This window comes from Castor canadensis, chromosome 13 (genome assembly GCF_047511655.1).
Source record: "Castor canadensis chromosome 13, mCasCan1.hap1v2, whole genome shotgun sequence".
In the NCBI taxonomy this organism is placed as follows: domain Eukaryota; kingdom Metazoa; phylum Chordata; class Mammalia; order Rodentia; family Castoridae; genus Castor; species Castor canadensis.
The window spans coordinates 104,717,151-104,737,864 of NC_133398.1; the positions used below are offsets into that span (position 1 = coordinate 104,717,151).

At 43.5% G+C, this 20,714-nt stretch overlaps 1 protein-coding gene across 1 annotated transcript in view; it reads left to right on the forward strand.

Moving 5' to 3' along the window:
• Positions 1 to 16,784, forward strand: part of LOC109696442 (spermatogenesis-associated protein 31D4-like) — a 30,027-nt gene extending 13,243 nt beyond the window's left edge. The window contains exons 3-5 of the mRNA XM_020179496.2: positions 7,021 to 7,255; positions 12,974 to 13,022; positions 14,531 to 16,784. Coding sequence (XP_020035085.2) covers positions 7,021 to 7,255; positions 12,974 to 13,022; positions 14,531 to 16,784 — 2,538 coding nt within the window. The remainder of the gene's footprint in view (positions 1 to 7,020; positions 7,256 to 12,973; positions 13,023 to 14,530) is intronic.
• Positions 16,785 to 20,714: the final 3,930 nt, after the last annotated feature.

A 20,714-nucleotide genomic window follows, 5' to 3' on the forward strand; every position in this document is an offset into this window, starting at 1 on the left:
GAGGTACTTTCCTTCTATTCCTAGTTTTCTTAGAGCTTTTATCATGAAATGGTGTTGGATCTTATCAAAGGCTTTTTCTGCATCTATTGAGATGATCAAGTGGTTTTTGTCTTTGCTTCTGTTAATGTGGTTTATTACGTTTATTGATTTTCGTATGTTGAACCATCCCTGCATTCCTGGGATGAAGCCTATTTGGTCATGATGATGAATAATCTTTTTGATGTGTTGTTGAATTCGGTTTGCCATTATTTTGTTGAGGATTTTTGCATCAATGTTCATTAAGGAGATTGGCCTATAGTTCTCCTTTTTGGACGTGTCTTTGCCTGGTTTTGGGATAAGTGTAATACTGGCTTCATAAAATGTGTTTGGCAGTTTTCCTTCCCTTTCTATTTCGTGGAGCAGTTTAAGGAGGGTTGGTGTCAGTTCTTCTTTAAAGGTCTGATAGAATTCATCAGAGAATCCATCAGGTCCTGGACTTTTCTTTTTGGGGAGACTCTTGATTGCTGCTTCAATTTCATTTTGTGTTATAGATCTATTCAGGTGATTAATTTCCTCTTGGTTCAGTTTTGGATGATCATATGTATCTAGAAATCTGTCCATTTCTTTTAGATTTTCAAATTTATTTGAATATAGGTCCTCAAAGTAGTCTCTGATGATTTCCTGGACTTCCATGGTGTTTGTTGGTATCTCCCCTTTTGCATTCCTGATTCTACTAATTTGGGTTTTTTCTCTCCTCATTTTAGTCAGGTTTGCCAGGGGTCTATCGATCTTGTTTATTTTTTCAAAGAACCAACTTTTTGTTTCATTAATTCTTTGTATGGTTTTTTTGGTTTCTATTTCATTGATTTCAGCTCTTATTTTTATTATTTCTCTCCTTCTATTTGTTTTGGGATTTGCTTGTTCTTGTTTTTCTAGGAGTTTGAGATGTATCATTAAGTCATTGATTTGGGATCTTACAGTCTTTTTAATATATGCACTCATGGCTATAAACTTTCCTCTCAGGACTGCCTGTGTTTTAATTTTCATTGACTTCCAGGAACTTTTTAATGTCCTCTTTTATTTCATCGATGACCCATTGTTCATTAAGTAGTGAGTTATTTAGTTTCCAGCTGTTTGCATGGTTTTTGTCTTTACTTTTGTTGCTGAGTTCTACTTTTACTGCATTGTGATCAGATAGTATGACGGTATAATTTCTATTTTCTTATATTTGCTGAGAGTTGCTTTGTGCCCTAGGATATGATCTATTTTGGAGAAGGTTCCATGGGCTGCTGAGAAGAATGTATATTGTGCAGAAGTTGGTCGAAATGTTCTGTAGACATCAACTAGGTCCATTTGATCCGTGGTATCTAGGATTTCTTTATTGATTTTTTGTTTGCATGACCTATCTATTGATGATAATGTGATGTTAAAGTCTCCCACGACCACTGTGTTGGAGTTAATATATGCTTTTAGGTCCTTCAGGGTATGTTTGATGAAATTGGGTGTGTTGACATTGGGTGCATATAGGTTGATAATTGTTATTACCTTTTGGTCTATTTCCCCTTTTATTAGTATGGAATGTCCTTCTTTATCTCATATGATCAATGTAGGTTTGAAATCTACTTTGTCAGAGATAAGTATTGCTATACCTGCCTGTTTTCGGTAGCCATTGGCTTGGTAAATCTTCTTCCAGCCTTTCATCCTAAGCCTATGCTTATTTTTTTCAGTGGGATGGGTCTCCTGTAAGCAACAAATTGTTGGATCTTCCTTTTTATCCAGTTCGTCAAACCATGCCTTTTGATGGGGGAATTAAGTCCATTAACATTAAGCATTAGTACTGATAGGTATGTGGTGATTCCTGTCATTTAGTTGTCAAACCTTAGTTTGAAGGTTTGTTTGTGTATACCTAGATCGAGGTTACTCTCTCCTTTCTTGCTTTTTCTTTTCCTGTAGTTTGGTGCTTCCTGCCATTTCATGGTTATGTTGGGTTTCACTTTCTGTGTGCAGAATACCTTGAAGAATCTTTTGTAGTGGTGATTTTGTGGTCATATATTGTTTGAGTTTCCACTTCTCATGGAAAACTTTTATTGCTCCATCTATTTTGAATGATAGTTTTGCTGGTTAGAGTATCCTGGGGTTGAAGTTATTTTCATTCAGTGCCCGGAAGACCTCACCCCAAGCTCTTCTTACTTTTAATGTTTCTGTTGAGAAGTCTGCTGTTATTTTGATGGGTTTACCTTTGTATGTTATTTGTTTTTTCTCTCTTACAGCCTTCAGTATTCTTTCTTGAGTCTCTGTACTTGTTGTTTTAATGATAATATGCCGCAGAGTAGTTCTATTTTGGTCAGGTCTGTTTGGTGTTCTGGAGGCCTCTTCCATCTGTATGGGCATAGATTTCTCTAGATTTGGGAAATTTTCTGTTATTATTTTGTTGAATATATTATGCATCCCTTTGCTTGCACCTCTTCTCCTTCAATGTCCATGATTCTCAGGTTTGGTCTTTTGATGGAGTTGGTGAGTTTTGCATTTTCTTTTCACAGGTCTTGAGTTGTTAAACTAATAGTTCTTCAGTTTTTCCTTTAATTACCATTTCATCTTCGAGTTCTGAGATTCTGTCTTCTGCTTGTTCTAGTCTGCCGGATTGGCCTTCTGTTTTGTTTTGTGATGGGGCATGTTATGTCTCGCCACTCAGTAGAAAAAGACAACAGCAGCCTGATGTTTTCTCTATCCCCAAACTTACAGCCGATGGTGGCCTCAGTTGGCTTCTTCCCCTCCTGGGTAGAATGGAAGTCCTGCTGACAATAATGGTAAACAGACAGCAGCAACAGTTAGAATCAGTTAGGCTCTCCTATCAGTAAATGGTGCAGGTACTGCTTATATTGTTTTGCATGCCTACAGTGTCTTTGAAGCCCTCACCTGGAGACACCGAATCAGCAGAGTATTATCATCCAGAGGCTTCCAGCAACAGAAATACTTCTCACTAAGCTCTGTTTGTCCTCATAGGCCTTAGACATCCCTCCCACCCCAGATGCAAGACACCTGGCAGCCAGGTGGCCACTTAGAAAAGAGCTCTCTCTAAACAACTACCCAGTGTAGGTAATCCAGGGAGAGACTCCTCCCATACCAACGGGTACCTGTTGATCAAGAGGCACTAGGAAGGGGGATCTTGACACGATATTAACTCAGTCTATAAAGTCTCATCCTCTTGAGCTAAAGCATCCTTTCATCCATGTCGGGACACTAACTCTTTGTCCTGAGGCAGCTCCTCTGGCCTCTCAGGCAGCTATAGCAAGGGAAATTGGGAGCAAAAGTGGTACCAGATAAATCAGGCAGACTTAAATTGTATTATAAGAGTGCTGAAATGAAATCATTATTGAACTAAACAGTCTACAAAGCCAGACTAATAACTAAGTGCTCATAGAGTGTGTGCTTCCTAAAATAAGATCTAAATAGGACCCAGAATCTCCTATTATAATAGCCAAAGGTTGAGCATATAATAGAAAATTACCCATCAACAGCAGCCAGAAAATTACAACGTAAACGTAAGATGACATTCAACAGACGAACACAGATGAATCAGTACTAGAATTATCTTGCAAAGATTTTTAAGCAATTACAAATTCTCTTGAAACAAGTAAAAAAGTACAAACTCTCAACAAAAATGTTTTATACAAAAAAAATCTATTTGAAACTATGGAACTGAAATACATAGCAAGCAATGTAAAACTCAGTGGATGGGCTTAGTTGTGTAGAGTTGATATGACAGAAAAAAATGGGATCAATGAACTTGAGGATGGAGCAGTACAAGTTCTCCAATCTGAAAAGTAGAAAGAAAGATTGAGAAAAGAGAAGTTTCAGTGATCTTTCAGATAAAAACAAGAAGATAATTTTCATGTCATCACAGTCCAGAAGGATATTGAAAAAAATATTTGAAAAAATGGTTAAAGGGCTGGTGGAATGGACCAAGTGGTGCCCCACCTACCTAGCACGTATGAGGCCCAATACCACAAAAACAGAACTAAAATCACCACCTTGAAAAAAATGGCTAAAAACTTCCCAAATTTTGCAAAAGATATAAACATGTAGATGCAGGAAGCTACAGGGAGAGTAAATGAGCCATACAAATAAACACTAAAGATATATTATTATAATTCTGGAATCTAAAAAGAAAGAAAACAGTCTGGAAGGCAGCCACAGAGAAAAAATGCATTCATAGAGGAACACCAGTGAGAATGAGAACATATTTGTCATGTGAAACCATCAGCCCCATGAACACATAGCACAATAGTTTTCTTCAAGTGCTGAAAGAAAGGATTGGAAACTAAGTTCTGTATCTGGCAAAACACTAATCTCTCTGTAGTATTCCTTACTATTGTATGTGAATATAGAATGAGTTCAAAAGAAAACAAGTGAAAGCGAAAGGGAAACTGATACCAGAGAAGGAAGGGAAAGTTTAAATCACGAGAGAAATGCAGAACTCCCCAACCTCCTTAGAGTAGGAGTTTTACATACCTGTTAGGTCCTTTGTGGTTTTGTGAGCCTCTCCTACTCCCCCACCCCTCTGCCTCTGCCACTCTGTAAATTTTTTTCTCCTCATCACCTGGAAACCTGCATTGTGGACCTGTCTGCTTAAGGATACAGTTTGACTTGCTTTTCTCTAAGATGATATTCTAGGACCTTCCATGTTTGTTCTCTCCCTCTCCCTCCTGTTCCTCCTTCTCTTCCTCCTCTCCCCCTTCCCATATTGTCCCTTTATTAAAAAGTTCAGGAAAACAAATTGGGGGGCAGTGTTGCTAAATTTATGAGTTTGCCCATTCTTGAAGACAAGGATATAGAGATAATAGAAAATAGTAATTGCTCTCCACGAATGCACAATTTCTGGAATGCATGGGCTCCAGATTGGAATCTTCACTAGCATGGTTGTGACCTCTGTTAGCAGAAGGCAGAGTGGTCCTCACCCAGAGGGACTCCAAAGGCACGTGGAGCCGCTTTGTAACTTAGACAGTTCATGCCAGAAGGCTGCTACCTCTGCCCTTCCAGGCCTGGGTCACTAACCCTCTCCTGACAGTATGCCTCAGTTGCCTCTTGAACATGTGTGATGTTTTCTGTCATTCTCTTCATTGGATCATCCTGTAAAACTGAGCCAAGATGCTTACATCTCAGAAACCACCTCTAGCTTCCTAGCCTTGGGACATACCATAAGCAGAGTATAATGATGACTTTTTCCCCCAGCAAAACAAAAACATGAGGAGTGTGGTTTTAGGCAGCACCAAACCACAGAAGACCTGATGTTTGAAAGGATTCTTAGGAGTGAAGCAAAATAAAGCTTGTTTTCTGAGTATACCAAAGGCAATATTAATTCACATGGAGAACAGATAGTACAGAAAAAGGTCATAGCTTTCGTGTCCTTTTAGCAGGAGTTGGCAAGTTACTGTTAAGTCCAGCCTTTACCTGAACATAAAGCTCTCCTGGAACATAGTCACACTGATGTGTTTATATAGTGTCCACGACTGCTTTCAGGATACACTGGCAGAGTTTATTAGTTAAGACAAAGGCCATATGGTCTGCAAAGCCTGAAATACTTACAGAAAAGTTTGTTGAGCTGTGATACATAAGAAAGAATTTGGGTACACTTATTGCATTGTAACTCAGTATGTTCTCCCAATTTTAAAATTCTGATATCCATAGAAAAGCTATAGCCAAAATGTATTCATTAGTGATTTCAAAGTTTCATAGATACTAGAAGTTAAATTTAAGTCTTCCTTAAAGAACAGTACATCTGTCTTGATTTAAATTATTTTCAAAATTTCCACAAACTTTATGTAAAGTAGTTTTATAGAGTCATATGATTTTATCACCTTATTTTAAATCTTCAACATTTTTTGAAAACAATTTTATATTATTTAACCAATAAAACTGGGACAGGAAACAGGACGTTTAGATTAATTAGACTTTTTGTGTAAAAGGAAACCATAGCTGGGCATGGCGAGGCATGCCTGTATTCCCAACTACTAGGAAGGTGGAGATTAAGAGCATTGTGGTCTGAGGTTTGCCCAGGCAAAAAGCATCTGAAAAATAACATAAACCAAAACAGGGCTGAGGCCTGGGTCAGGTGGTAGAGCACTCACCTAATGATCTCAGGGCCCTGAGTTCAAAGCCCATAGCCCCTCCCCCACCTACCCCCCCAAATTCTCATTTTGTTTTGGCCAGAAAGAATCAGGTAGCTTCTACCAAGGCCTGACTAGCTGGGCTTATTTAGACAGAGCCTATTTCACTTTTAAAAAATCAGCTCTAATTGGAACCAGTTGTCATGGAATGAGGCATAAAGCATGCGATCTCTTAGGCAAGTACTCTTATGATAGGTGGAAATTTTCCCTTTTAAAATGACTTGTGAAAGACTCCAGAAAAGTGGTTCTTGGATCGCTTAGGGTCCCTGGGAGTCAGACTCCTTTAAAGGGTTGTAGGTTAGACCACTGCTGAATCCCTGTTTTCTGATAAGAGAATCCCAACACTTCACCCTCTGTCACATTTGTTTATGAATGGGGGAGTAGTTTCATTTCATTTCATTTCATTTCATTTCATACCTGGATCTCTTAGCCACTATTTTATATTGCCTCTATTTGGGCAATTTCTAGGTGTCAGTGACTCCTAATTCAATCCATTGTTTCCTTATAGGAAAAAAAAAAAACACTAAAGCAAGTGATATTTGCTTTGTCATTGGGTAAAAACATACATTTGTGGAAAATGTTTCTATCACTATTAGTAAGTATGGCTTAGAAGACACACATTCAGTAACTAACTGCAGCAGTATATAGAGCTGACATTGCCTGTGATGCTGTTGAATGTTTTACTTTGCCTGACATTCAGAGCTGGTTTGTAGTGTGGGCTTTCTGTGTTACAGTACAGTTTTAGAACATTCTATTATGGGGCGGAAGGTGGGCCTCCAAGGGAAGTCTTTGTTGTGGACATCTGAGAAATGACTACTGGGCAGGTGTTAGCTTCCATTACCCATCATGATTCTGACCAACACTTTCTCTCCAGCAGCATCAAGGACAGAATTCCAGCCCCATCTCTCCTGCCCGGCGGCCTTTGCCAGTCCACAGTTCCTCAGACACCAGGTGGACCAGGTTTTTCCATCCATCCCTCCACAAGGATGTTACTGAGGGTTCTGTTTCCCTGTACTTCCACAGTGATGTGAACAATAGTCTTGCACAGACAGCTCACAAAGTTGTGCAACCCTCCATGTGGGATAAATCCCTAGCGTCAGCACTGCTAGGTAGGTGAAAAGACACACTGGGAACTCTGATGGCTTTATTAATGCTGCCACACAGTTGTCATAGGAGAGAAGTTCTGGACCCATGACCCTGTCTGCCAGGGGATCTCCTAGGACCTGTGCCTAACACATTTCTAACCAGTGGCTGTCAGAACCAGCCTGAGAACCTGCCAGTGTGATGGGGACAAATGACTTCTTAGGATGGTGTGCTTTGCTGTGTGGTCCTTGTCAGGAGGATGATGTGATGCTCGCTGGCCATCTTTGGTGAGTCACTTTGTCTGAAACAAATGGACTCCTGAGGGTTCTGTGTGGTCCAGTGGGGTGTGGGTTCATGGGCTGTGGGTTCTGGTCACACTGGGGTTTGTCTGTCTACTTGCTCATGTTTTTCTGTCATGTGGTCTGGTAGTGGCTGAAGTCAGACATTTCAGTTGTGGCTTCTGAAACTGGTGTCCTAGAGAAAACTTCCTAGCCGAGGAGGATGAAAATACCCACTTCAAGGTATTGCTTTTCTGCATAAGAACTTTATTCCATCAGGGCTTACCTTTGTAACAAAAGGACAACGAATCTGGCCCTCCCTTGTGGCACTTTGGTAGCCAACAGAAATCACAAAATGATGTGAAAAATCCAGAATAGGGAAGTAACAGTTGACAGAAAGGCTCTTGGTTGTCAGGGACTAGGAAGAGGGCAATGGGGAGGAAGGGCTTAGGGGTTGAGGACTGAGAAGATTGTCTTCAAGTGGATGGTGGAGATGGCTGCCCAACCTGGAGAATGCCTCCATGTCACAGAAGTGAACCTTTGAAGAGAGGAAAACGGTCAAGTTGTGTGAACAAAGTGGGGTTTCCTGGATGACATACAGGTAAGCCAAGACAGAGAGAAAGAGGAAGAGCAACAGAAGGGTGAGGGCTGGGGCAGGTGTGGGGCAGGTGCAGGCCCAGGGCCGGGCTCAGCTGCTGGAGTCTTGCAGAGGAGCCACTTGGAGCTCTGAATGTGCAGCTGGTGGCCAAGGCCTTGGTGATGCTGGCTCATGGTGCAGGGCTGGAGCTGGCGAGGGAGAAGGAGCTGGAGCTGGTGCTGTATAAGCTCTGGAGGCTTCTGTGACCCTGGCACGCAGCTGGCCCCTCAGCTGCAAGAGGAGAGAAGAGGAGCAGGAGTCCTCCTCTTCTTCATCCGCTCAGAGATGGCTCTGATGCTGTGCCGTCCCTACTTCTTTCTAGAGCCTCTGCCCTGTGTGCCTAGCCTGATGGTTTTCTCTTCCCCCCGGGTCCCTGTCCTCCTGTCCTCACATGTCGGCTGTGCCCCAGTGAGCTCCAGGTCCTCCAGTTGGACCTGAATTAGGAAGACTGTGCTCCAGGTGGGAGCTGACATGCTGAGCTGTGACTTGTCAGCATGCCAGCGTCTTGTCAGCATGACTTTTGGGATTCCAAAAAGACTTTTGGGGTGTTGCTTTGTCCTGGGATCATGGGGCAGGCACATAGTCTGAAGGAAGCCATGGGCCGGCAGGAGAGTGGCCTGGTCTTTTACCCCACATTCCTGCCCAGCGCTTCCTGTGTGGCTGGGTCAAAAATTATGATAAAAATCTATATAAAAAAACTCACAGCTGAGTGCTGGTGGCTCAGGCCTGTAATCCTAGCTACTCAGGAGGCAGAGATCAGGAGGATTTTGATTCAAGATACAGTCCAGAGACTCTATCTCAAAAAAACTCATCCCAAAAAAAGAGTGACTCAAGGTGTAGGCCCTGAGTTCAAACCCCAGTAAAAATATATATATATTCCTTACAGCCCATTCATGCACACATATTCAGATGTTATTTTTCTATCTAAACTTCATATATATTGCAATATATATTCAACATTGCAGATGTTGCTGTTATCTTATATGAAGAATAAAATTCATTCAAAAATAATTTTAAAAAAATTACTGTGGTGACCACTGTGTACCAGTGTAATTTTACAAAAGGTAAAAATTGGGTCTTTTATTAGGGACCTGCACATAGCCACAGCTATCAACATTCCATTTGCCTCATCGCTCATCAGAAGCCCTTTTCAACACATAGCGGGCAGGTGGGGAGACAAGCACTCCTCTGGAGTCAGCAAGGTCACAGGCTGTTGCTTGACCTCCAACTGCGCTCGTGCTGTCAGACAAGTCACATATGAAGGCAAACCCATTAGAATAACAGCAGATTTCTGAACAACTCTAAGTGCAAGATGCCCATGGAAAGACATAATTCAAACCCTGGAAGATAACATGACAATGGGATAAAACTAGCTCTCAACAACAAAAGAAACCATAGACAGTATTCAAACACATGGAGACTGAACAACATACTGCTGAAAGACCAGTGGGTGACCAAAGAAATAAGAGAAGAAATCAAAAAGTTCCTAGATTCTAATGAAAATGAAAATACAACCTACCAAACTCTGGGGGACACAGTAAAAGCCATGCTAAGGGGAAGGTTTAGAGCTATAAGTGCCTACATTAAAGAAACAGAGACTTCTCAAACAAACAACCTCATGATGCACCTTAAGTTTCTAGAAAAACAAGAACAAACCAAACCCCAAACCAGTGGACTGAGAAAAATATCAAAGATCAGGACTGAGATCAATGAGAACAAGACCAAAAAAATTATACAAAGAGTCAATGAAACAAAAAGTTGGTTCTTTGAAAAGATTAAGAAGATCATAAACCCTTCACCAACATGACAAAATGGAGGGGGGAACACACAAATTACTAAAATCAGAGATGGAAATGGGGACATAACCACAAATACTAATGATATAAGGGGAATAGTGAAAACCACACTCAGATTTCACCTCACCCCAGTTAGAATGGCCACGTTCAAGGGCAATAGCAACAACAAATGCTGGTGAGGATGCGGTGAAACAGAAACCCTTATATACTGCTGGTGGGAAAGCATATTAGCACAACTACTACGGAGAGCAGTATGGAGATTCCTCAAAAAGCTAGAGATGGAACTGCCATATGATCCAGTGATACCACTCCTTGGCATCTACCCCAAAGAACATAAGTCAGGATACAATAGACCCATGTTCACTGCAGCACTATTCCTGTTAGCCAAGCTATGGAAACAACTGATGAGTGGATCAAGAATTTGTGGTATATTTACACAATGGAGTTTTACTCGGCCATAAGGAACAATGACATGGTTTGGAGGTAAATGGATACAATTGGAGGACATCATGTTATGTGAATTAAGTCAGACTCAGAAAGGATAGATCCAGAAGGTAAACATACACAAAACAAGCATACACAAACTCATATGTAGAACACATTAGTAGTAGTGTAACTACTCCATGGAACTTGAGGGAAAGGAAAAAGAGGATAGAGAATCAGTAATATCGTAAAACATAGCATCTGTGAAGGTAGAGGTTGCAAGGATGTGCACTGAAAGCTGTTGAAACAGAGGGGCTGGGAGGTAAAGGGGGAAGAGATAGCAATGTAAGGGGTTGAACAGACCAAAATAAAGTACATCTGCAGCAGGGATTCATAGAGAAACCCCTTTGAACATCAACTTAAATATTAATAATGTACAGGGGGGGATGTACTAGTGGGAGAGGGGAGGGTGAATGAAGGAGATTAAGATGAGGGTATATGGTTGATGGACTTCATATACTCACATGAAATAGGACTTATATGAGTAGCAGGGAGGGCTGTTGAGGGGGAGAGAGGAAGGGTATGATTTAACCATTGTACAATATAAGACGGATTGGAACTGTCACTCTGAATCCTCCCTATAATGAATATATCCTAATAAAACATTTTTATTAAAAAATGATCAAGTTATCAGAGAGAGGAGGAGAGCTGTGTCTAAGGCAGGGTATCTCTTCCTTTAAAATTGCCAGGAAACTCTGTCTGGCTTCGAGCCCATCTTGCCCCACCACAGGAAATTAAGTAAGAGTGTTTGGCTCTGGTGACAAATGCAGGGCTTTGGGGTATTGGAAAGTTACAGGAAATTAGCAGACAGGACAGCTCACTTGGCAATAAAGTTTAGAAAAAAAGGTGTAGAACAGGGCTAAGAAGCAGGATTTAAGGTTTTTTTTAAACCTGAGAGCAAATGCTTGAATAACAGATGATAGATGGTTTTTGGACATAGCAGGGTGATTATATAGAACAAATATTCTCACGTGGTTTTCACGCAAGACAGTCTTAGAAAAGGATCACAGTTACATATCCTACATGAATAATAGGTGAGTCTAGATTCTTTCCTGGGGCACTGACACTTGTAGGTCACAACCCTGCCACCAGGGTCTAAGGCAATCCATTCCTTAATATACCATATCTGAGGCAGGTTAATGATAAAAAAGATGGAGACTCTTAAACATGTATGACTTACAATACTGTATTTCAGACTGAACATTTTCTTTCTGAACCTCCTTTTCAATTTCAAATATGCGCAGAGTGAAACCCCCTAGTCCTGGTAAAGCCCAAACTCCTGTCCACTCCCTGATGATTGGTTGTCAAGGACTGCCCAGGCTTTCTCCCCTCCCATCAGCTAGCACAGGGTTAAAAATGCCTTGAAAACAGAGAGAGCACTGTCTCTGCTTCAGGTTCCCACCTGGCTCACCATGGCCTTTTGTAACTCCTTTCCCTAACATTTAATAAACTTTTATGATCACCCCCACTATGTCTACATATCCTGCCGGCCTGGATGCATCCGAATAGGATATACGAATATGAAATTTTCTGTTTACCAGCAACTGTGACATATCCCTCCCCCTACTTTGAAAAAAAAATCACACAAATGTTATGAAATCGTAGAAGTGGACTGGGAAGTCTGTATTTTAGAGTTACAAGTGAGGTCAAACTAATGAAAGATTGAAATGAAAGGAGGAAATGACTCCTAGATATGAAAATAATACATGATTTGCCAAAGAATATGTGTATATGCACGTGGAACATTAGCCAAAAGTCTGTAGAATTCAAGCTTCATTAATTTCAAAAAAATAAATGTTAAAGACTTATACCCAAGAATGCTTAAAGTTTTAATTATGTGCATTTTAGTTTTGTGATTTGAGTCATTCCCTCTGATTAAAGACATCAATCAGTAATCATTAGTTTACTCTTTAACATTAACAAAACTAAAGAAGTGAAAACTATTAAGTTTTACATGTGAGTTAAGTGAAAAATATTAACTTTTACATGTGAGTTAGTGAACGGGAAACAGATTCTGTAGATAAGACGTACTTTTGTGCCCCTGAGAGCTTAAGTGTTTGGGTGAAAGAGAAATTTCCAGGCAGTTGTCAGACGTTCAACACACTGGAATTGGCTGGGTCCAAGTCAAGCGCTCTGAACTATAAAGGGAGCTCAGGTAAAGATCTTGGTCACAGAGGGAATGAACAGAAAGGTTCTCTAGGATAACTACATGAGATGGGGAATGGGTGGCACTGGAAAATGGAGCAGCAGGGCTGGGCAGAAGGCTCTGCTGTGCTGGTGGGTGGGGGAGGGGCTCTTCAGACTATCCCCTTTTGTGGGCCTCCCATGCTTTGTGATGTAGGCTGCAGACCTGGGTATATAGCCAAGCCCACAGCCCACTCAGAACTCAGTTGCCTCAGGCAGCAGTGCGATTCAGATTATGGAGAGTATCTCCTTTCTGAAGAGCCACATAGAGCTATGGCTGAACTATAGCTCAGCTTTCTTGGATATTGACCCCAAGTGCACCTTTCTTAGTGCCTTGGGGTTGCTACTTCTGTACCTGTGTTACAGATTATCGAAACCAACTTTACCAACCCACGCCAAAAAGAACATCCGAAAGGTAAGAAACTAGGGTAAACCCCAACAAAGAGAGATTCTTTGTTGGTGTTTTCCATCTCTGTTCTTACATTACCGAATGAGTTTGGTTGTCTCTGAGAGACATCTGACATGGGAAGTCCGAGGAGAAGACAAAACATCATGACTCTAGGCTATGCGTCTTAGTAAGTGAAGGGGTTCATGGAGAGAAAGGTTTCTATCTGAAGTCCACAGACTCCCTCTCTGCCTGTGCTATAGGGGTTCAGGATAAAATCCCAAATAGTGATTCTGATTGGCATAGCTAGAGAGATTGGCTTTCATGAAGGCTGACACTTGATCTGAGTCCCATCCCCATGTCAGGTGTCCCTTCACCAAGCATTTCTTTGTGCTGGGCTGGTCAGGAGAGCTGTGCTGACCTCTGAGGGCCTCTGAGAAGAGCCTGGAGCCTGAGCTCTGTCCCCAGGACACAAGGTCCTCTGAGGAAGCACAGATGTGATTGTTGGCTGCAGATTCTATGCTCTCCTTTTGACTGAGAGCCCCAAGTGTGGACAAAACCTGCCTTCACCTTTAAAAGCTAATAAAAGAAAGCAAAAAATCTCTGTTAATCAAATGGACAGTCATATTCTACCTGGTTAGTGGATGTTGGACTGGCTACAAAGAGAGCAGTATAAGTGAGTCATAGCCCCTCATTCTTTCCTTTTTTGTTCCCAGCACCAGGGCAGATATAAGAGGAGGAGAGGTGCGTTTACAGATATGTCTTCCTATTTGACCTGAGCTCTCCAAGGGTGCGGCCTTGAATTCCCAGCCCCATGGTCTCTGGGGCAGTCAGTTCCTAGACAGTCTCTCTCAGCACACAGAACCCTCAGAGGAGAGGCTCACAGGAAAGCAGTCATTCCTGAGACACTTCTCAGAGTCTGCACTCTGCTCAACCGTGGGCATGAGACCTGTACAGCGGGTACTGATGACCAGTGGTGACATGTCATGTCGAGGTTGGACTTCACGATGCTTTAGGATCAAAACTTATGTCTCCTGACATTGTGTAAAGTGCTTTACCCCTTAATATGTTAAGCAGCGTACCTATCCTAAGGGACTCCTGTAAGATGCTTATTTATTTCTAAGGGACTCCTGTAAGATGCTTATTTCTAACTTCATTTTGTATAACCCACACGCTGATTTTCCAGGACACAGGACTTTCCGGAGAAAAGTGGAGGAGGAGGAGAGAGAAGCAGAAGAGTGGAATAAGCTGCTTTGCATTGTGACAAGGTGATCTTCATGTCCTGATCCTGTTTTAGTATGTTCCATGCATCCCAGGAATTCAGTAAGCCTGCCCTAGTCAAGGGAGGGGCAGCCACAGCAACAGGCATAACAATGGGGATCTTGGGGACAGGCTACAGAATGGATTGTGAGGTCATATGTATGTGGGAGAAAGTAAAGGTCATACCAGGCTTCAGGTTTTCCACCCCTACTATGGCATCAGGCCCTCTGTTCTTTTGTGTTGGTCCTGGTTATAACTTTGCATTTTGTCTCCCTTAGCCTCAAGGACAAGCAACATGATTCCACCCGCTTTCAAAAACTGCTATGTCCAGACCCCCTGTGTGGGTTTTGCAGTAAAACAGCTACTGAGGTCAGTAACCTGATATCTCTGGCGTCCTTGGAAGTTTCTACAGCTTCTGAGTCCCCAGTGGGATCCCCAGCATCTAAGAAAGAGTCATCATCATCCCTTACCTCTCCTCTCTCAGAAGTCCCTCCAGAACATCCAAATCCAGGCCCTACACTTGAGCCTTCCATTCTCTTACCTAAACAGGACACTCCTTTGGAGGACTTACCTTCACTCTCACCACTGGATGACTCTCTGCCACCAGAGCCTAATTCTCCCTTCAATGCTAAATTCCCCATGGACTCACTCTCATCCCAGAACCTTGCCTTTCCCACTCCCCTACCTCATCATACCCAAGATGCAGACCTTGTGTTCCCACAAGATGCCACTTTGCCTCTGGAGGGCAGCCCTGGTGGGTTGTCCACTTATTATGACCCAACAACCAGGGCCACTCGCCATTCCAACTTGGCAACATCAGAATTTTCACAGAGAGAGCCTGGTGAAAAGAACTGCTTCTCTTCCACCTTGGCACAGTATGAAGCCACACAGGATTTCCTTGCTCTCCATTCTTCTGAGGCCTCTTCTGGAGGTGACCCTGCAATATACCTTAAAGACCCTGGCAACCTCTCATTTGTCAACCTTGATGTCCTCTCATTCCTGGAGAGACAAATCAAAGAGAGAGGTGATTTCTTAATATTGAAAGAAAAGGAAAGGCAAACAGAACCTTTTCCAAAACAATTTAAACTAGAGTACCAACTGAATTCTTCAGGGAAAATGTTAGAGTCAGTTGCTGATCAGCAGGACTCTGCAGTCTCCCTTCCTTTTGGGAGCAGCAAAGGCAAACCAGTGCCCCAGCACTGGCACATGCCTCAGCAGCCTCCATATCTAAAGAACTCTGAACATGAGTCACCACAAAAAGATACCCAACTTTTCTGGGGTCTTCCATCAATTCACAGTGAGTCACTGAGCACTACTATTCCTGCCTCAGGTGACTCTTTCTTTATCTGCTTCAACAGAATGTTCAGTGCTTCTACAATCCATGAATCCCCAATCCTTCCTCATCCCACACCTCCATCTTTGCCTGAGATCCAACCTCAAGCCTTGTACCAAACACTGTCCCAATCTCAGTCTCAACATCTCCATCCTGCCCAGGACAAGGCCCAGCTTCAGTCCTCTCTCCCAATCCTGCCACCATCTCCTCTACCCCAACTTAGGAAGTGTGGAGTCCATTTTCATACACCTCAGAGTGAGGCACTATCTCTATCACCATCTGAAATTCACCACCTGGAATATAATGTGTTGCAAAAAAACCTGGAGAGTTTGTGGGGTTTACCCTGTGTGATCCAAAAATCCCAGGAAAAATTTTGTCCTCCAGCTCCCAACATTTCATTGGTCAGCAGGTCCTCCAAGACCCATGTTCAGATCTCCATCCTCCCTGGAGATTTTCCCCTCAACAATGAGCTCCAGAAGAAACTGGAGCATCATCTTCAAAAGAGGCTCATTCAACACCGCTGGGGTCTGCCCCACAGGATCCATGAGTCTTTGTCAAAGATGAGCCCCCTGATAGAAATTCCCTCTGAGTCAAAGAACAGTGATGGAGTCTCATGGATCTCTTCCTTAAAGAATCAGAACAGCAAAGAGCTGAACAATTTCCAACTGAGCCAGCCCAATACCTTCCGGAAGAGGAGTTCAGAGATGTTTCCTCTAGAGGAGGGAGTGGGGAAGGAACAGGGACATAGTTTAGAGATTGGCCCAGATGATCATCTGGCCAGTGATCAAGATGGGCCTTCAGATAATGGTCTAGGCTGTGACTCTGAGACAGACACAGTAAATAACTCCGAGAGTCTGTCCAGGAATAATTCAAGAACCTCAGTGCTGAGCCTAGATCAGAACCAACTTAAGGATGCCATGGAAATACATTTGAACAAGAAATTTGAGGAACTCAGTGAAGGTCAGACTCCTAGCGCTGTGCGTAGTTCACAGCAGTCTATGGAGATGACCTTGCCCCCACCTGAGAAACCCCCCTGTGAAATAAAGCAGAGTGATTTGGCACCAATGATGGGCAAAGGCAGTGACCTGAACATTCCCAAGGATATCTCCCTCCCTGATTCCAAGAAACGAACGATTTTGGAAGACCATATTAAACTTTTTCATATGAGGATGATTAGTGGCCTTCCTCAGAGGGTCTAGGAATCAATAAATAACTTTAATGTAAGAGGAGAGCAATCTCAGGCTTGTCCTGACTTCAACTTTCCATCTTCTACCACCCTAATTTCTGAGGTGGATTCCAACCGTGGGGTCTCCAAGGCCCTCAGAGGAAACCCTAATGCTTACATTAAAGAAAAGATGGGGACAAATAATCCAGTCCCCAAACTAGATTATCGCCTCCCTGCTGCCTCACCTGGGGGCAAGGAAGGGCAGGAGCCCCAAATGCAATCATTCTCTGGTATCGAGAATGATCATATAGCCAACATTCACAGAATGGATGACAAACAGCTTTTTCCACACCAGACCCAGAGTGTCATACAAAAGGCCAGTCAGAAACAGTCTGTAGTGGGCAATACATGCATCATCCCAAACCTGCCCACAAGAGCATCTGAGGCTGTACCTGAGCCAGTTGATAAGACACTGAGCTCCAGAAACACGGTACAAAAGCCGTGGGTGGAAAGAACATATAGGGGAAAGTTCTCCCTCTCTACTAACTCTAGGGAGACATTTAAGGTAGAGGAGCTCTGTGGTCTCCAACCACGACCTAGTATGTTGACAAGCAGAGACAGGGGCAAGTTCCCAGAAAGTACTCAGAAAGTACCCTGGCCACTGAAAAGTCCCCAGGGGGAACATCAGTTCCTCACTATCCTGACGTGAATTCAAGAAAAATAGAAATGACCCTGGCTAATGAAAAGTTCCCGAGGGGAACATCAGTTCCCCATTATCCTGATGCAAATTTTAGAAAAGGAAAATCTACTCTGATCACTGAACGGTCCTCAGTGGGAACATCAGTTCTCCATTATCCTGAGGTGGATTTTCAAAAAGTAGAAGCTACCCTTACCACTCCAAGACCCCCAGTGGGATTGTCAGTTACACATGATCCTCAAGCATGTGATTTAAAAAATCAGCTGATAAAAGAGTTGAAGCTGAAACTGGAGAGCAGGAAGCAGAGCCAGGCTCAGAGCCTTCCTGCTGATGTGCCCCTGGCCTCAAACGCATCGACTTTCAAGACTCCTGACCGTGGGGTCCCTAGTGGCAATATGGCAAATTTCCAGGTGCTGCATGTCCAGTTGGACAACACAAAGACCAACCTGGAGCAGGGTCAGGAGCCCTGCATCACCGAGCATGACTTGCAAAAGGGTCAAGGAAAGAATTTGCCATCAGCTGCCAAATTCACGAGCCATTCTGTGCTCAAAACAGGAGAGTTTGGTGGAGGGGACGCACGGTTTGAGACATCCCAACCCAGGAGGAAGAGCTGCTACCCTCAGGACAGGGCATCAGAGAAGATACATGGGAGCAAATCATCCTCAACCCTGTCACTGAAGGGACAGCCTCCCCCTGAAAACCGCTTCAAAAACCAGATGAAGTACTTTCTTCAGTGGCTTTGCCCTGGAACAAGAGGCAAAGGGCAAGGAAGTTCAATGAGAAAGGGCAGCTCCCCATCCTCATCTGTGCAGGGCAGAGGACTAGGTAAGGGGAGAGCTGCCTTTACTGGGAATAGCAAAGATGAGAAGGACACAAAAGGTTTCACAAAATTCCTAGGGGAAAAATCTCGGAGAGATGCAGTAGATGGCACCTGCCCCCAAGGGCCCCTTTTGTCTTCTACAAAGCCTGGGAAAACTCAGACAAAGGCAAAACTGCAGGTCCAGCACAAGGCTGATCCTGTCCAGGGGCATCACTTCACCCACAAAGCTTCCTGCTCTAAAGTGCTATGTGCCCAGTCCTGCAAGCAAGAATGTGCTTTTTCTGACCTGAGTTATCTTAAGAGGAACAAGCAGATAAGAGAAGGGGGCGGAAAACCCCCAACTAGTGTGCCATTTAAGGAGCAGAGGCGTGCTCCACCCTTGCCCAACAGGGAGCCTGTGCCCCAACCCAGCTCCACCAGCAGGCCTCAAGAGCGGCAGGTGCCTCTGGCTGCCACTACCATTCTGGAAGGCACTAGGCTGGCAAAATTTTCCCCGATGTTGAAAGATAACATTGTTCTTCAGCATTTCAAGGGAGGAAAATTTCCTTCCCCCAAATAAATAATTCACTTCTCCAATAAATGTTCTTCAATAAACTGCATATCTCCAGTAAATGTTCTTACAGAAGTGCTGTCTTTTTTGTGGGTACTGGTTTTGGGCAACTCAGGGCTTGTGCTTAGAGAAAGGAAGATGTGCCCCTTTCGAGTGCCTCTACTGGCTTCTACAAGGTTACCAGTCTGCTAGAGCTCTTGTTGAGGAATGACTGGCCCCAACCCCAAATCTCCTTCCCTCCCTGTTGAAGTCTGAGGATTCAGTGCTTCTTCTTCCTACCTCGTAGCTTAGCCACAGTGACATTGTATGGTAGCTCACATTTTCCCCCACACTGATTGCTTCCTGTCCTCCAAAGTCGTAGGGAAGACAGGTCTTTTTAGCTGTAGGATCAGGGGTGGGACTATTTTTCAGAATAGAGTGCGTGACCCTATTGTGGGAGTCTTTGAAGGTACTGCTGCAGTGCACACTGGACTGGGTGGGGCTGAGTCTAGGAACGAAGAGGATGCTGCTGAATAATCTGTCATTTGGGCCATGGTGACGGCTTTCTAAAGCACACTTTGACCTCGCCTTGGAGGTTTCCCTCCTGACAAATCACTCAAGGGAACCGGATCCCCTCCATGGTTATTTCTTCAGTCTGCCCTGGGCTGATGACATTTTTGTAGAGAAAAAGCAAACTTGAGCTGTCAGTGTAGGAATGTCACACAAGGTAAAATAAAGATGAGAGGAGAAAATTAGAGTATGAAAGTCAAAACATAAAGGGTAAAGACTGACCTTGCCAGTAAAATTAACACTTATGCCCCATTACCCCACATCATGACCTGTTCCTCTTTTTCCTACTGTGATCCTATCAGCACTTCCTCAGGGCTGATGAAGACACCTGAAGGTTTACTCATGTCATACTGGCAAGTGTACTTTAGGTGGGACTCTTGGAGCACTAAATATCTGCCAGGCTCTCATCAAGCTACATCTGTCTCTAGGAAAGGTGACCACCTTTCATCCATACTTGACAACATGCAGGATCTCTCCCTTAATGAGTACAGTTCACATGTCTTTGATCTACCTGGGCTTGGTGGAGCCATGGCAGATCTCTCCCGGGTTACCTACACCTCATATTCCAGAACTGAGTCCTCAACTCTGCACAGGGTCACAGGCATTTGGGGGCTTATTATGGACCTGTATGTAATGCTTTTATTGTTCAAGTCTGTGCTTGAAGATATCCACTCTTAAAGTAGTTGTCTGGAGGAAAGATAACGCCTCTTGTAAGAGACTCAAAATTTGGATGTTTCCTACATCAGATATGAGAGACTGAGAAACTTCCCCAAGGCTGACTGGTCCCATAGAGAGTTGGCCTTGTGGGAGGCCAGTAACTAAACAGACTGAGAAAGAACTTTGACATGTGCAAAGCCATGTCAAAGACCTTTGTGCTGAGAAGGCAAGGCCCCGGCATGAAGGAGGTGAGCAAGGTTCAGCAAGGCTGCCTTGGAAATAGGGAGACTGAGGCAGTGGAAGTAGACCTTGGCATGAGCGCAGCTCTGTCAAGGGCCTCTTGGCTGATAGGCACGGACCCAGCCAAGGGGAGGCAAGGTTCAGCAAGGCTGCCTGTCAGGGAAAATGGCATGTTGACAAAGTCAGGATAGTCTGTACTAAATAACAACACACCACAGCTGCTCTGTTCCTGCTGTCTACGCGACTGGACCCATAAGAAGTTGACCTGCCCTTCACCCCGCTTTCCCACACTTGCTGTATAAATAAATGCGTTTGTATGCAGAGGGGGTGGCCGGCATCTCTCATCAGGAGTGTCGGACCCACCCGATCCCAGCTTTTCTCTATGTCTGTCTTTGTATCTTTTTCTTAATCCCCAGTCGCTCCCAGTCAGGTCAAGGGAACTAGTCACACT